Source organism: Poeciliopsis prolifica, unplaced genomic scaffold (assembly GCF_027474105.1).
Source record: "Poeciliopsis prolifica strain line A6 unplaced genomic scaffold, Auburn_PproV2 SCAFFOLD026, whole genome shotgun sequence".
Classification (NCBI taxonomy): domain Eukaryota; kingdom Metazoa; phylum Chordata; class Actinopteri; order Cyprinodontiformes; family Poeciliidae; genus Poeciliopsis; species Poeciliopsis prolifica.
Window position 1 is genome coordinate 26,321 of NW_026562401.1, and position 16,180 is coordinate 42,500.

Below are 16,180 nucleotides of genomic sequence, written 5' to 3' on the forward strand. Positions count from 1 at the left end.
ACCCAAAGAGAAGGCCTAAAAAAATCCTCATCACTCACACAAGCAAACTTCTCATCGTACTTATAATTATTTTCAAACATCTGAATTGTCTACCGAGGTACAAGATTTGTGATGATCCACATTCTTCTAGTTTTTATATGAATGAAGTCGTTATCTCAACATTTGAAAGAGAAAAAACTATCATAATACGGTTAATAGAAAAAAGTTCATGTTCCCATACATATTTTATCCACATTTTCTTCGTGAGGAACAGTAAAAGTTACCCAATGAACCATGCAATGTAGATTTAAAGTGAATAATACTATTACTTTAGTTGCTTTTTGTGCAGTTCTTCTGATGATGAAGGTTCTTGGTGGCCCATTTGAAGTGCTAAATTAAATACCCCATGTTCTCCATTCACCACAAATGGGAGGCTGCTGCCACAACAGTTTCCTATTTCACACATTCCAGATAATTGAGACAAAAGTTAAGAGAGAAAAAACACAAAAATGTTACAATCTTAGCATTTTGATGAAAGCTTTAATACAAAGGAACAAGGAAACTTGTAGACTTTGGAGTATGATGTATATTTAATAGTCATGATCTTGCAGTTTATGAAGAATAAAAGAAAAGAATTAACAAAATTAATTCATAAAACCTATTAGAAAATCATCAAAGGTTAAAAAAATTAATATTAACTTTTTTTCCCTCCAATATGTTTTTAAAGATTTATGTAAAGTTAAACTCAAAAGGTAATATGAATCAAAGCATGCAACAATAATCATGTCTTGTCTCTCTAAATGTTTTTTTTTGTTTTTGTATTTTTTTTGTAGTTTTACTAATTCTGAACTTTTCTGTAAAATCACTTTGTCATCATGGCAGATAGCTCTAAAAAGATTGCTCTAATTTAATTAAATATTTACTCCATATTTAGTTACTCTTCTTCTTGACGGGAATCACAGAGCCCTTTGTCGTCTTCCTGCCGAAGAATGTCACCGTACAGATTATAGGCTTGTTGAAGTCGGATTCTTCAGGGGTAAAGGTGAGAGTCGACGTTGTTTTCCACAACCATTTATTTGCTTGTATTTTTGACTTTGTTTCCCTTTTGCCATAGTGGTTCCAGGAGAATTTGGGAGGAGATGATGGACAGACATGAGTAACTGTGCAGGTGGCGGTCACTTTATCTTGGACTGCAACAGTCATGACGGGAGGCGCAGGAACTCCTGTACAATCGACAGTTTTCACAAAATCACTTGTTAAATAGTTATTCAAACATGTTTTAATATCTTAAAGCAAATGGAGTAGAATTACTGAAAAGGTCTCTAATATACTCACGGAAGACATTGAGGGTGACCTTATTTTTTGAGAAACTGTAGATTGTATGATCTGGATGTTCGATTCTGAAGTGAAACGGTCCAGTGTCAGATTTTCTGACGCCAAACAGCTGCCAGCTGCAGTTGCCGCTTTGAAGGTAACCTGACATTCTGGTTCGCTTGTGGAACTCATCCGTTAGCTTCAAACTGGGGAAACTTGATGCAACAAGCGTGTTCCCTCTCTTCCAGAATCCCCGCCACCTGTTCAATATTTTTTTCGTCTTAGGATACTTGTATCTGCAGGGAATGTCCACACATGAGCCTTGAAGAACAGGGATTTTTGATGGCACTTTTATGGTCCAGTCCTTGCTCGTGCCTAGAGATTCAGCCATCCCTGCAATGAAGCACAAAATATTTTTCAGCAAGTAGACAGTGATAGAACGATGATATTCCATGAATTGCCATTTTAAGCCGAAGCTTACCAAAAACTATCAGAATCGGAAGCCACAATTTCAGCTCCATTATTAGCTGACGAGAAGTCTAAAAAAATCAACATAAAGATTAATAAAAACATAAAAGTCTTTAGTGAATTATTCTTAATGATGATCCACTCACCTTGAAGTTTCTTTGACTGAAATTAAATCTTGTAAGATTTCAACGTTTCGAAGCCAAAGGTCATGCCTCTGTCCAAATGTGTGGTGAGGGTGAGTCTTGTGCTTATAAAGCAAAAATTTAGACCTTGAAGCCAGAAATTGTTACGATCAAACTTTCCCCACATCATAAGCTGATTATTATGTTACTTTTAGTGTGCCTTTTCCAGAAAAAATATTTTAGATGGAGAAAAAAAATAATAAATGTAGCACATTCATTAAATAAAGTCTGCAACAATGTTGTGTTTGAATAAAACGGTTATGGTGTAAAATGAGTAAAAGTATCCTTCTTGACGTCTTCCTGAAAGTCAGCGCAGTGTACCCAGAATCAGGAGTGGAGCAATTAAATATAGGTATGCTTGACATCAGATCAAATCTTTGGAATGTTGATATTTTTTCTCAGTCCCATATGTTAAAATGCAAAAAGGAATATATATTTTTATTGCTTTTCCTTAAACATGTTACGGCTAGAGCCTTAACATGAAGAGATGGTGTTGCAAAGTTGCATTTTGCTGCATGATGGTTTTTAAGAATTTACTGTTTTGTACATAATTTATCAATAAATGCATGCCAATGTATTGCCAGTTCATCCTAAACAAGAACTAGTTCAAATTCATTCAGCCAGATTTAATGTTCTAGTTCACCACCGAAACATTGTGAGCTAAGAAAGGCAACATGAACCAACTTTCATTGATTGATTGTAATTTTGTTTCGTGATGCTATATTACCATATTATCATGACATGTTTTTAAAATGCTGTTTGCCTCTACACTGTCTGTAAGTTGAACTACCAAATGAGGAGAACAATTTCTGTGAGTTTACTTTTTTATGACACTGTTGTACCAGACGCCGTCACAAATGATACATCTACTATGGCAAGGGTTTTTATATTCATGCAGATGCACCGTTGAGTCCAAGGTCGACATAAAGGAGGGAGAATCTGTGGATCTCATTTGCTCCAGTGAGGCTCACCTTCCTGTCAGCCGCTATGAGTTCTGTCAGGGAAACCTCTACATAGTGTCAAAAGTTTCTAGAACAATAGGAGCAATATATTGTGCCGCTATCAACGACGAGGGAAAAAATGTTTCACGGCCTGTCCAGCTCAATGTTTTATTATAAAGTATGATCCTCTAAATATTTGGGTATTGATTGGATGATAGTCTGCCTGTTGACAATTCAGAAAAAATGTTGAAGGGTTTTAATTTGGCTACTATTTTTGAAATAGGAGATGTCCTCGATTATCATTAAGGAAAAGCCTGTAGAGCCTAAATGGATTTAAACAACAGTTTATAATCTTTTTTCTGACCCAAGTTAACCTTAAGGAGACAATAGCATTAAGAGGATTCTATGTACACAGTCATGTCTAAATATTTTAAAAGTATAACTATAATTTTAAAATCATACCTTTATTTGGCCAGCAGGGGGAAACCTAGAGACACTTCAGGATTAGACGTTTGCCATGACGACACAAAGACGTCAGGAACCCAAAGAGAAGGCCTAAAAAAATCCTCATCACTCACCAAGCAAACTTCTCATCTTACTTATAATTATTTTCAAACATCTGAATTGTCTACCGAGGTACAAGATTTGTGATGATCCACATTCTTCTAGTTTTTATATGAATGGAGATATGTATGGAAATGTTGGGGTAATAATTTTTCTCAAATTCACAAGCAAATACAATAATTTTATGTTGTATTTGTTTTTCAGACTGACTGGGATGATCAAATATATGCCAATGTCTAACAAATAAAGGAAAAGCTGCAGCCTGTTTACCAGCTTGACGAAAAATATTAATATTCTGGTGTGTAATTAATGGTCTAATTATATTTTAAGTTTGTTCTGTGTAACTATTTAGATGTGTGTTGCAGATGTTCTGTGCAGATCCGTTGTGCGAATGTAATCTACATCTCAACTGTGTTAACCAGGTTAAATAAAGGAAATTAATTCTGTATATATTTGGGTTACACATAATCCAAACATTAGAGTGCCTCATAAGGCACTTTTGCTTGCAGCTATAACATTTCCAAATAAGTCTTGTAAATGCATGTATCAATAATGGCTATTAAACTGTTATAAAAATGTACCTAAGTGTATTTTTTATTATTATTCAAGTGGTAGGACTTATCTAGTTTCAACATACTGTGGGAGTGTTGCTATCTTTAGAATTTCCTCTTTTGGTTGTAAGATTGTGATATCTGTTTAACGTGTTTAAAAGTAAAACTATTCTAACAAAGTAGTTTAAAAGGATCAAATGATGATCCTGTAGTTGTTGACCTGCAAGCTTCTTAAGTGCAGATAAGTCAAACAATATGACTGTTCAATAATAAACGAAGAAAGTGTGGTTGTTGATGGGCATGCACTTTTGGTCAAGTGTGGAAAAACCCACAGTTGTGCATATAAGTGTGTTCAGAATTAACTCAGAAAGGGAAGTTGCTACGAAGCTCAGTGAAATTTTTCAAAACGTCAACATCTGTTACTCAAAAAGAAAACTGAAAAGTTTCAAACTCGTTTTTGCATTTGGCATTGCCGTCCATATCAGCTGAATCAAACAGCATACTTTATTGATAAATTCTTTATTGACAATGTTAAATGTTCGACTCATAAAGCAAGAAGTAATGTGAAGCAGACAACAGCCGTGTGGGAGAAATATTTTCCAGGGGAGATTGTTGTCAAATCAAGATGAGACGTCTTCACCCTCATCATTTTGCAGAGGCTCAGGCGTCTTTCTTCAATTATTTTCTTACAAGAAGCATCAAACCTATTGCTGGAGGAACTTTTGACATAGAGGCAAATTAAAAATGCTTTATTTTGTATATGTGTAGCATAAATCAGCTTTTGTTGTAAAATACTCTAGCAGAAGTAAATATGTGAACATTTTAAGTTATGATTACAGATGACTCCTTTCTTTGTGTCTGTTGCAATGGGGGACATCTGAAAATAACCAAAGGTTAGACGATAACACACAGAAAACCACGTCCTCACAGGACTGATGAAAAATACGAATATTCCAAAGATTTGATATGATGTCAAGCATTATTATATTTAATTGCTCCACATCTGATGCTGGGTACACCGCGATGACTTTCAGGAAGTTAAGACCACATTGTTGCAGAGTTTTAGTTGATCTGCTACATTTATTTTTTTCTCCATCTAAAATTTGTTCCCAGTAAAATGTACAAAAAGAGTTATATAATAATCAGCTTATGATGTGGGCAACGTTTGATTGTTACAATTTCTGGCTTAAAGGTCTAAATTTTTGACTTATAAGCACAAGACTCACCCTCATCACAAAATAGGACAAAATAGGACAGAGACATGATCTTTGGCTTGAAAAGGTTCAAATCTTACAAGATTTAATTTCAGTCAAAGCTTCAAGGTGAGTGGATCATTACTCCATATCTAGCGGGCCTACACTGTCATAATTTAACAAAAAAAAATTTGTCAACCGCGACAGCCCATTGGTTGCTTTCATTGGGCTTATCCAATGAAACCGCCCCTCCCCTCTAAGTTTGATAATTAATGCCATTCCAGCTAACCGGAGTCCAAGCAAATGAACCGATAGGAGACGGGGCAGGTCAGAAAAACTATGAGAAAAGCTAAAAAGCACAAAACCCCATTCAGAAAAGCAAATAAAACTGTTAGAAAACAACTATTGATCCAATTTAAAAATATATTAAAACTGACTGGACACATCTTTAATAAATACTATGAGGGAGGGTCGTTGCCAAAATGTGGAAATGTTCATCATACAATTGCAAGAATGTTAGGGTGGTGTAGTTAATGTTTGCCGATAGTAATTACTTCAAATTAACTTATTGCACTACAACATGTATATGTACATCTGTAAGGTAAACTTATTTTCAGTAAATTGGTTTTCATAGAGTTAAGAATAAATCATACATTTCCGATAATTTGCTTGTACTTGTGGGGTTTGTAATTGAAAGAAAAAAAAAAACCTGTGGCTGGTGACATGACTGATTGGCCGGTAAAAATGTTTCTCTACTAGCTGCTGTGGCTGGTGGGGAAAATTTTTAATTTCCACCTCTGACTGTGTTTCCCCGTCAGATGCCTGTCTTTGCTTTCGTAAATCGTGTCATTCTCCTACTTATCAGTGCTTCCAGTGTTTTGAGTTTCTGGCTTCATTGCTCACCTGTGCTGCCTGGACTTTGTACTTTGTACATCTCTACAACCATTAATCATGGCAAATAGTGAGCTATGCATGACTAGTGTGTACTGTGATTCAAAACCATGGAAAATGCCAAAAATAAGGGCAGAGTAATTTTTATTTTTATTTTACTTCCCTTCTTTTCTTTTTGACAGTGGAGTTGACAATGGACTTAAATATAGTGCATCAAGTCATTTTCTCAACCTTTGAAAGAGAAAAACTATCATAATATGGTTAATAGAAAAAAGTTAATGTTCCCATATATATTTTATCCACATTTTCTTCGTGAGGAACAGTAAAAGTTACCCAATGAACCATGCAATGTAGATTTAAAGAGAATAATACTATTACTTTAGTTGCTATTTGTGCAGTTCTTCTGATGATGAAGGTTCTTGGTGGCCCATTTGAAGTGCTAAATTAAATACCCCATGTTCTCCATTCACCACAAATGGGAGGCTGCTGCCACAACAGTTTCCTATTTCACACATTCCAGATAATTGAGACAAAAGTTAAGAGAGAAAAAACACAAAAATGTCATAATCTTAGCACTTTGATGAAAGCTTTAATACAAAGAAACAAGGAAACTTGTAGACTTTGGACTATGATGTATATTTAATAGTCAGTGTATGATCTTGCAGTTTATGAAGAGTAAAAGAAAACAGCTAAACAAAATTAATCCATAAAACCTATTAGAAAATCATCAAAGGTAAAAAAAAAAAAAAGAATTCTAACATTTGTGCCTCCAACACATTTTTGAAAGATTTAGGTAAAGTTAAACTCAAAAGGTAATATGAATCAAAGCATGCAACAATAAGCATTTCTTGTCCCTATACATTTTTTTTACTAATTCAGGCCTTTTTCTGCAAAATCACTTTGTCATCATGGCAGATAGCTCTAAAAATATTGCTCCAATTTAGTACTCTGTATTTAGTTTCACTTGACACTCTACTTGATGAGAAGCACAGAGCCCTTTGTAGTCTTATTGCCTTTAAACAACACGCTGCAGTTTAAAGGCTTGTTGTAGTCGTGTTTGTGAGGGATAAAGGTGAGAGTCGACGTTGTTGACCACAACCATTTATTCAGCTTTTTTGACTTCGTTTTTATCTTTCCATAGTGGCTCCAGGAGAATTTGGGAGGAGATGATGGACAGACATGAGTAACTTTGCAGGTGGCGGTCACTTTACGTTGGATTGCAACAGACATGATGGGCGGCTCAGGAACTCCTGTACAATAAACAGTTTTCACAAAATCACTTGTTAAATAGTTATTCAAACATGTTTTACTATCTTAAAGTAAATGGTGTAGAATTACTGAAAAGGTCTCTAATATACTCACGGAAGACATTGAGGGTGACCTTATTTTTTGAGAAACTGTGGCTTTTATGTTGTGGGATTTCAATTTTGAAGTGAAACGGACCAGTGTCGGTTGTTCTGACACGATTCAGCTGCCAGGTGCAGTTGCCGCTTTGAAGGGTTCCTCTAATTCTGGATCGATGTTTGAACTCACGCGTTAGTTTCAAATTGGGGAAATTTGATGCAACAACTGTGCCCCGTCTCTTCCAGTATCCCTTCCATGTCTTCGACATGCTATCTATTCGGGGGTAAACGTACGTACAGGGAATGACCACACATGAGCCTTGAAGAACAGGGATTTTTGATGGCACTTTTATGGACCAGTCCTTGCTCGTGCCTAGAGATTCAGCCATCCCTGCAATGAAGCGTTAAATATTTTTCAGCAAGTAGACAGTGATAGAACGATGATATTCCATGGATTGTCATTTTAAGGTGAAGCTTACCAAAAACCATCAGAATCGGGAGCCACAATTTCAGCTCCATTATTAGCTGACGAGAAGTCTAAAAAAAATCAACATAAAAATTAATAAAAATATATTAAAGTCTTTAGTGAATTCTTCTTAATCTTCAAAGTAATGATCCACTCACCTTGAAGCTTTGACTGAAATTAAATCTTGTAAGATTTGAACCTTTTCAAGCCAAAGATCATGTCTCTGTCCTATTTTGTCCTATTTTGTGATGAGGGTGAGTCTTGTGCTTATAAAGCAAAAATTTAGACCTTGAAGTCAGAAATTGTTACAATCAAACGTTCCCCACGTCATAAGCTGATTATTATGTAGAGTTGTTTTTACATCTTACAGGAGCAAATTTTAGATGGAGAAAAAAATAAATGTAGCAGATCAACTAAAACTCTGCAACAATGTGGTCTTAACTTCCTGAAAGTCATCGCGGTGTACCCAGCATCAGGTGTGGAGCAATTAAATATAATAATGCTTGACATCATATCAAATCTTTGGAATATTCGTATTTTTCATCAGTCCTGTGAGGACGTGGTTTTCTGTGTGTCATCGTCTAACCTTTGGTTATTTTCAGACGTCCCTCGTTTCCCCTGATTACACTCAGTGTATTTATACTCACCTGTGTCTCTGTTTCCCTACTGGATCCTTGTTGTGGTTTCCTCGTTCGTTGTTTGTCCCGTTCCAGTTGTGTGTGTTTCCAGTGCTACCAGCGTCTGAGTTCCTTGTCTCATTGCTCACCTGTGCTGCCTGGACTTCTGTACTTTTGTGATCCTCATTAAAAACGATGGAGCCTCAGCCAAGGTTAATGCTAAGGGCATTGACCTTGTGTGTGTGTGGGTGTGTGTGCACAGTGTGCTCAGGGAAAAAAGACCCCAACAATCCTTGACAAGTCCCATGAATTACCCAGGGGGAGACGTTGTAGGAAAATATTGCTGGTCAGTGCGGTTATCCAGATAAATGTTCAAATGCAATATGAAACATAGAATTTTACTGATTGTCTTCATGTTGAACATGTTAAGGATTTAGCTCATAATTATGGTGCCAAAAAAGTCACATTTTTATGAACTGACTCAATTGATATGGTACTTTTCTAGTCATATCAATTACTTCATACACAGGCCCAATCACACACATGCCTTGCCCATGGGCACATCAATATATCACAGTAGGAAGCTGACATTAAACTCACAGCTTTCAACTACTAAACAGACACCCACACCACTATTGTGGTTTCTTTGTTTGAAAATTTACTATTTGGCCACTTTATAATTTACATGTTTCTCGTTCTTGGTTGGACCCAACAAGGTGTTTGTAACATCAATCAGAGCTTTTGGTCGTTTTCCACTCTCATCTTTTTTTGTTGCACTCTATTTCTTTGAAGATTCAGCATGTTTTGCATTTTTATGTGGATTTCACCGTTTCCAGTACTTTGATTATAACAAATGTTTACTTGTTGCTTTTTGGAGTGAAAAATAATCCCAAGTCCAAACCTTGTCTGTATAAAACGGTAAAATGTATTGTGGACTTAAATGAGTTGGAGGGATTTACATAAAGTCAAACTTATAATTTTGATGTCAATCTATTATTGGACAATAATTGTCATGTGGATTTCAATAGCAGCTGGTTTGATATTAGTTGGTGGCCTGTTATATATTTTTTTAAACCAAAGTACTGCACAGAGTGTGATTGGTCAAAATGAAGGAAACGTCACAAGAACGGCTTACTGTTGCAACACAAACTGGAAGCACTGGTTACAGTGCTACCATGTGTTACATTTTTACGCTTCTTCATTTTCCAGTAAATCATAATCTGGAAATGGAATTTTGCAGGAAAGAGCATCGTGGTGAGGACAAACACTTTTTTCACTTAAAAAAAATTAAGCCTCAAACTAATTTCACTCACAAAACTGGCAGGCTGGGTTCGAGGCAATTTCATTTAACCAATTTTGTTTCTGAGAACCAATGAGCTAGGCATCTCTCAAGGAGTAACAGCAATGTGGAATAATTATATTTTTTCATAGTATAAAGTCATTTTCTTTATTGACATGGTAAGAAAAAATAATAGTTTAAGAAAAAAAAAATAACCTACACCCTTCTCATTAACTAGTAGGGAGGAAAATATAAGCATTTATTGGCCAGTCTTGCAATATATTTGCTGACCAGTTCTTTCTACACACACTAACACACACATTATGTATTTACATTAAACCCTGGCCACAAAAGTAGCAGCAAAAATCAGAATATTTTAGATGTGGTGTATTTCTTGTGTGTATTCATTTAATGATGATGTTGTTCAACCCTGACTGTTAGGTTCACTATGTGACACACACAGGAGATTACAAAATGAAACAATTTTCCGCACAATCTGTCCAACAGTGTGGGTGCATTTAATATGTGTGTGTGAGCACACGCACACACCCACACACACGCACACACCCACACACAGCCGTGTGTGTGGGGGTGTGCGTGTGCACAGTGTACTCACGGGAAACAGACTGTGGACCTTGAAGAAAAGCCTGAATTGATACAATTGGGTTCATACTCTTTTATTAACTTCAGTAGAATCTTATCACCCTCAATTTAGTTCAAATTATCTCACAAACTTTATGTTGTTCATATTTTCTGGGAAACAGGCTGAGACATGTTACCATAAAAAAAGACATACTTCTTGAAAAAGCCCCACTAATTTCTGTTGATCAACCAGTCAGGTAAGGTGACAGCTGACCAGAATCCGGACCGGATGACATCCATCCAAGGGTCCTCCAGGTGTGAGCTGAGTGTTTGACAACAGCGTTACAACATCTCTTTGACCAGCCATTGAAGCTGAAGAAGGTGCTGGAGATTTGGGAGACGTTCTGGGATGTTTCTGTCCCATAAAAGGGACAGAAACCTTTCCAACTTCAGGCCTGTGGCACTATCATCAAATGCAGACAGTGGAGGGACTGCAGCACTTCAGGCCTGTGATGAGTGACTGCCTGGATCCTGTGTAGTCCGACTTGAAGATGATACTTCACAGAGCTTATGCCACCCAGATAAACCACACATCACAGTGAGGATGATGCTTTTCTGTTTCTTATACCATCCTCTCTATGAGACCAGCGGGCCTGGATTACTGATTACCTCACTAACAGGCCGCAGTGTGTCAGGCTGCACGTCTCTCTCTCTCTCTGATGTTGTGGTGAACAACAAGGGCACACCCCAGGGAAGTGTATTACAACAGTTTCTTTTTACACTCTCCATCTCTGACTTTCGCTTCAGCTCTGGAACAAACAACCTACAGAAGTTGTCAGATGGCCCCTGTATTTTTGGCTGCACTACAGATGACAGGGAGGAGGAAGACAGGGACTTGATTGAGGGCTTCACTGGATGATGTGAGAGTTATCACCTCCAGCTTAATACAATTTGAGCAGAAGGCCCACACCCATTTTAAGAAGGATTTTTTTTGTGTGTTCTGGTGTGCTAGGGAGGGGGCAATGGGTCACACATCATCAAGAAGCTAAGTAAGCTGGAAAGGAATGCCACCAGAAATGGGCAGTGTGAAGGGAGTGACCAAGCAAAGGGTGAGCGGGATGTTAAAGGCCTTCATGGACAATCCCTCTGAGCGTAGGCAGCAAAGGAGCTCCTAGAGCCACGGACTCATTCAGCAGATCGGTGGCTCATTCGTGCCATCTGGCTCCACAACATCACATCACCAAAATAATATTCCTGATTATACATTGTTTTATTTTGTTTCTATTTCTTAGGCTGCTATGCCAACTGTTATTTCCTTTTGGGGATTAATAAAGTTATATCCTCAACAACTGAAAATTACCTTATGCATCAGTTTGTGCATCTATATATATATATTTAATCTATATTTGCTTGAACCTTTATTGCCTGTATTACCTCTGGTCTGTTTGCTTTTTACCTCCTTCCCTGTTTACAAGATGTAAGCAACATTCATGCAAGAAGAGCTTTGCTGTTTTATAGTTATTGATGACAAAATTAAAGCACACCTCAGAGTGTGCGAGTGTTGCTAATAGTTTTTTTCTTCTACTTTCCTCCTAAACATTCAGTGTTGCCATTGACATCGGTTTTACTGTTGTGTTGTAGAAGAGAATCAGCAGATTCACATTTTTACTGTTCATTTCATGCGCAGCTACAATAACACTGAACTTGAAATTGTAGACAATAAATGTTATGAATGCGAGTAAGCTATACTGTCGCACATACACGTGGGTGTGCTGACTACCATATTCAGGCTGTGCTTCTTTTCACGTCTTCCTGTCGTTTTGAATAGATGCAAGAATTCTTGAGAAAGCAGAACTTAATTCTTAAGTTGTTCTGTTTCACTTGGTGATATGCAAAATAAGTTGCTTGATATAGCTGCCTCCTAATAGTGAGAACAGGGAAACATAGTAAGCAGCACTTGCTGTCCCAAGGCTAATCAGTCAATTGAATTAAGGGAGCTAAAGAGTGAGGTAAAACAAGCAAAAAGAAAATCGAACGTCACAGAACTTATCGACTGAGCCTACGCTTAAAACAACAGTGTTTTGCAAATGCCAAAGGGTGCAAGCAGTTTTATTTTAACCATTGTATAATCCATTTCAAGCATCAACATACTCACAAAACAATGCAGAATGAAAGAAAAAAAAATGCAGTGTAAGTTACCGCCTATCTAAATTATTATAACAAGTACACAATGTACATTTTGAAACATTAGTAGCTGCAGGGCTTGAACTTTTGCAGTTTGTTGTGACTTTTCAAACGTTGAAAATGAGACATTTTAACGCAGTAGCACTTTATGATTGGCTGCAAGCAGTAGATTCCTCATATGCTTCATTTTGACTCAGAAGTTGTAACATTCAAACTCTAAATGCAGAAAATGAACAAACAGTCCAAGTGAAAGATTCTCATGTTTCTTACTTTTACTGTAGCAATAACTGAAAAATACTTAAATAGAATCTGCAGGTTTCTATGTAACCTGAGTCTATCAGGTTACATCAGCACAGTGACTAGAAAATACAAAAATAGAGGAAATATAAAATTAGTTTTACTAATATTTTTTGTAAGAAAACTGACGTCTGATTCATATACATTTGAATGCTGGCCACATCCACATTGAAGAGTGTGCACACACTATTATTTTCCAAATCAAATTTCTTCTTCAATCAAAATGTGAACATCACGAGTGAGACTAAGTTGTAATGATTTTTTAAAATTTATATTTATTGTATGTTTCTCCTGCGAATGGGTCTGAGACCAATTTATGATGTAGTCCTTACTTCTAATCAAGTGATTATGCCAACAAAACTAACAAACATAAATCCAAATAAGTAAATAAATCTAAGAACTCTTATAACAATGGCCTATTTTATATTTTGATGCTTCCTACAAATGCAGGCGTCAGATCGTCTGCCAGCAGCAACATATTACTGTTGCTGCTGGCAGTAATAAAGCATATCAGGTAATGCTTTTCGTGTATTGCCTTTGAGGATCGATGAGTGTACACCAAATGGTCATTTTAGAGCCCTTTTTTTACTTTAATACTCTGAATGATGTTAGCTGTGTTGGGGTCTGCAGGGGAGTGGTTTTCTTCTCCTTCGCAGGGCAGCAGGCTGATGGTATCCAGCTGTTACTCATCACCGCTAATCTGCAAGGTCCTTAAAGAGGAGCAGCTTCCCTGATTCAGATGCCAGATGGTTCTGCTTCTACTGTGGTACTCTGTAGCTATCAGTGCTGTATTCCCAGTGTCCTCCTTGTTCTGACTCCTTCCCAAGTAGTCTTTGCTCTGAACACTCTCTGGGACAGACTCACCTGAAGGATCTGGTCCTCGCTGGTCCGTTGGGCCTTGCACCTGGGTAAATAACGCCCTCCACTCAGCTGCTGCCTGTCCGCCCTCAGTCTCCTGCAGGAACCCCTCCATCTGGAAACCACCACACCACGCCAACTGTTGGAACCCCATGTACTCTCCTCTGCCTTCCTCTGCCTACCTCAACCCACCGACCGTAAGCCACCATCAGGTGATCCGGTCATTCCCCTCATTACTTCCCTCTTTAACCGCTCGCTCTTTTCAGTTCCTCCGCTGACCTGATTCCTCCCTGCTGTCGCAGATCGACGTCCCTCCACACGCTTCACTGTTAAGTAAATCTGTCAAGACTGTTTGAGTGTCTGTAGTTGTTGTTTGCCTTAAAGTCCTGGAAACCTCACATTATGACAAATTGCCCAACCTGCCTTTGTGTTCAAAACAAAAGAAAATGCATTTTTGATTAAACTCTTTGAAATTATAAAAATGATCCACGCTCTGCTTGTGGTGTTACTGTCCACACGACACTGAGCTAAAACAGGGATGGTAGCTGCATCTGAACCAAGATGAGAATTTGATAATTCTCAGCTGCTTCCACTTGCAAGATTGTGTAATAGAAATAAGGAAGGCAGTAAGAGGAAGCATATTAGATCAGCGCATAACTGTTATCTCCCTGTAATTTCACGGTTACCAGTTAATCATTACAAACTGATGACTAGTAGCAGTCCTGTTTAAAACAGAGCAGTTACTGAAATCCTGCCAGCAGACCTGATTTTAAAGTACTGTCGACATTATTATGTAAATCAAAAAATAATGCTGCATCACAGTATTTGCATTTTGATCACAACTACAATTCTAGAGTTTATTCATGAATACAGTTCACTATTATTAACATGTAAATATGTGTGTGTGTGTTCAGATGAGACTTTTTAGTCAGATTGAAAGAAACACACATTTTGAAAATGCGTATTAAACTTTAAGCCCACATTTCTATATATTTTTTTGCTTTTTTATTGGTCTAGTATAACATTCTAAACCCAGATGTCTTGTTTGCATGAACTGTAAGCTGAAGGTCTTTAAAATTAAAAGGAATAATATAAAATCATTAATTTGCCTTGTATATATTTATTTATACTTCTCTTGTAGCTCTATTACAAAATGTCAAACGTCACAATTTGCTTACATTTTCAAAATTGATCCTTTAATAAGCAATATATAAAAATGTCATTTTTAACATGTTGACTGACAGTAGTTTACATCAGGTTACAATCTTTTATAAAGATAACTTCATGTACAGAATGCTAATTATTGGACAGTAAAATTAGCACCTTTATTGCCATTTAAAAACAAACATTACTGAGGTTTCTGTTTTTTAGTTAACAGAGAGACAGCAAAGAGCCTGAAGGTGGCAGACTTTAGTTCTTGATTCTTGAAAATCCTTATTGAAAACAATTTATTACGATCTCAGTGCGTCATGTTGCCAGCTCATTTCAAATGTGTGAGATTCTGGATTATTTATTTATTTTTATTATTGAAGCTTTGTCAAGTGAAGGTGGAAAGGTCAATCTCTTAGCAATGTGACCGATACAATGTGACTGCATTGGTCACGTTGCTGAATTAAGTTCCCTTTTTATTAAGCTTCAGAGTTTCCATGCATGTGTTGCAAACCAGTGCATCCTTAATCTAGTTGACACTTTAGATCCTTCTTATGGCACATATGCATTTGAAAGCTAAATACAACCCTTCAGGATGAAAGCAGATGTTTTTTTTCTAAATTGTATAGTCCACATTTCCATAAATATTTTCCACAGTTTCCACTCGTTGGTCCATCTCATTTGCTGACGTCTAAAATGAAAGGAGAAAATGTGATCAAAGTTGATTTTAGATAGCTACTAAATATGCCTTGAAGTACTGTGAAGATTTTAAAATCTAATCATTGTAGATAAAATATACCTGCAGATTTAAGTAAATAGGTTCATCAATGACTTTTGCATCTGTAGGCATTTTATTTGATGTTTCACATAATGGTTCACTGGAAACAGGAGAAAATGGACAGTTTCAATTTGAGTTAAATTAAGTAAATGTGTTTGAAGTTACTAAGCTAAGAAGACAAAATGTATAAATAACAAGCGCAGACATTTTCAAAGACTGTTTTTCTAAAATTTTGATTTTATTTAGTAACAAAAACCAACCTAGCGCACCATCAATTGCCCCTACTGATGGCTCAAAAAGGAAAATGATTTGCAATGGCCTAGTCAAAGTCTGCACCTAATCTCAATGGAGATGTTATAGCATTGCCTTGTGCATGCCATTCTTACTACGTCTAGTAGTGTAATAATTGTCCCAACAGACTCGTGATGTTCCCACAAATCAGCTAATGGGCCGTTTATTATTTACCTCTCACTACTTTTTGAAAGCTTTTACTTATTTAACTTTGTCCACAGATAATTAAGGAAACTATCAATAACATCACAGA

At 36.8% G+C, this 16,180-nt stretch overlaps 3 protein-coding genes across 3 annotated transcripts in view; all 3 read right to left on the reverse strand.

Moving 5' to 3' along the window:
* Nucleotides 1–524: 524 nt before the first annotated feature.
* Nucleotides 525–2,008, reverse strand: LOC129371353 (sialic acid-binding Ig-like lectin 16). The gene is made up of 4 exons (XM_055047917.1): nt 1,908–2,008; nt 1,775–1,832; nt 1,315–1,686; nt 525–1,202 (listed from the first exon to the last, which is right to left on the reverse strand). The coding sequence occupies exons 2-4, from the start codon at nt 1,812–1,814 to the stop codon at nt 910–912; spliced, it is 705 nt and encodes a 234-aa protein (XP_054903892.1). The 5' UTR covers nt 1,815–1,832; nt 1,908–2,008; the 3' UTR covers nt 525–909.
* Nucleotides 2,009–6,229: 4,221 nt separating this feature from the next.
* On the reverse strand, nt 6,230–8,128 carry LOC129371350 (sialic acid-binding Ig-like lectin 14). Its single transcript, XM_055047914.1, has 4 exons — nt 8,051–8,128; nt 7,906–7,963; nt 7,446–7,817; nt 6,230–7,333 (listed from the first exon to the last, which is right to left on the reverse strand). The coding sequence occupies exons 2-4, from the start codon at nt 7,943–7,945 to the stop codon at nt 7,056–7,058; spliced, it is 690 nt and encodes a 229-aa protein (XP_054903889.1). The 5' UTR covers nt 7,946–7,963; nt 8,051–8,128; the 3' UTR covers nt 6,230–7,055.
* A 6,709-nt stretch (nt 8,129–14,837) lies between these two features.
* LOC129371375 (uncharacterized) overlaps nt 14,838–16,180 on the reverse strand; it is a 2,991-nt gene continuing 1,648 nt past the window's right edge. Inside the window, exons 7-8 of the mRNA XM_055047947.1 lie at nt 15,658–15,736; nt 14,838–15,549 (exon numbers count right to left, since the gene is read on the reverse strand). Of these exons, the coding sequence (XP_054903922.1) occupies nt 15,475–15,549; nt 15,658–15,736 (154 nt within the window). The 3' untranslated portion in view covers nt 14,838–15,474. The remainder of the gene's footprint in view (nt 15,550–15,657; nt 15,737–16,180) is intronic.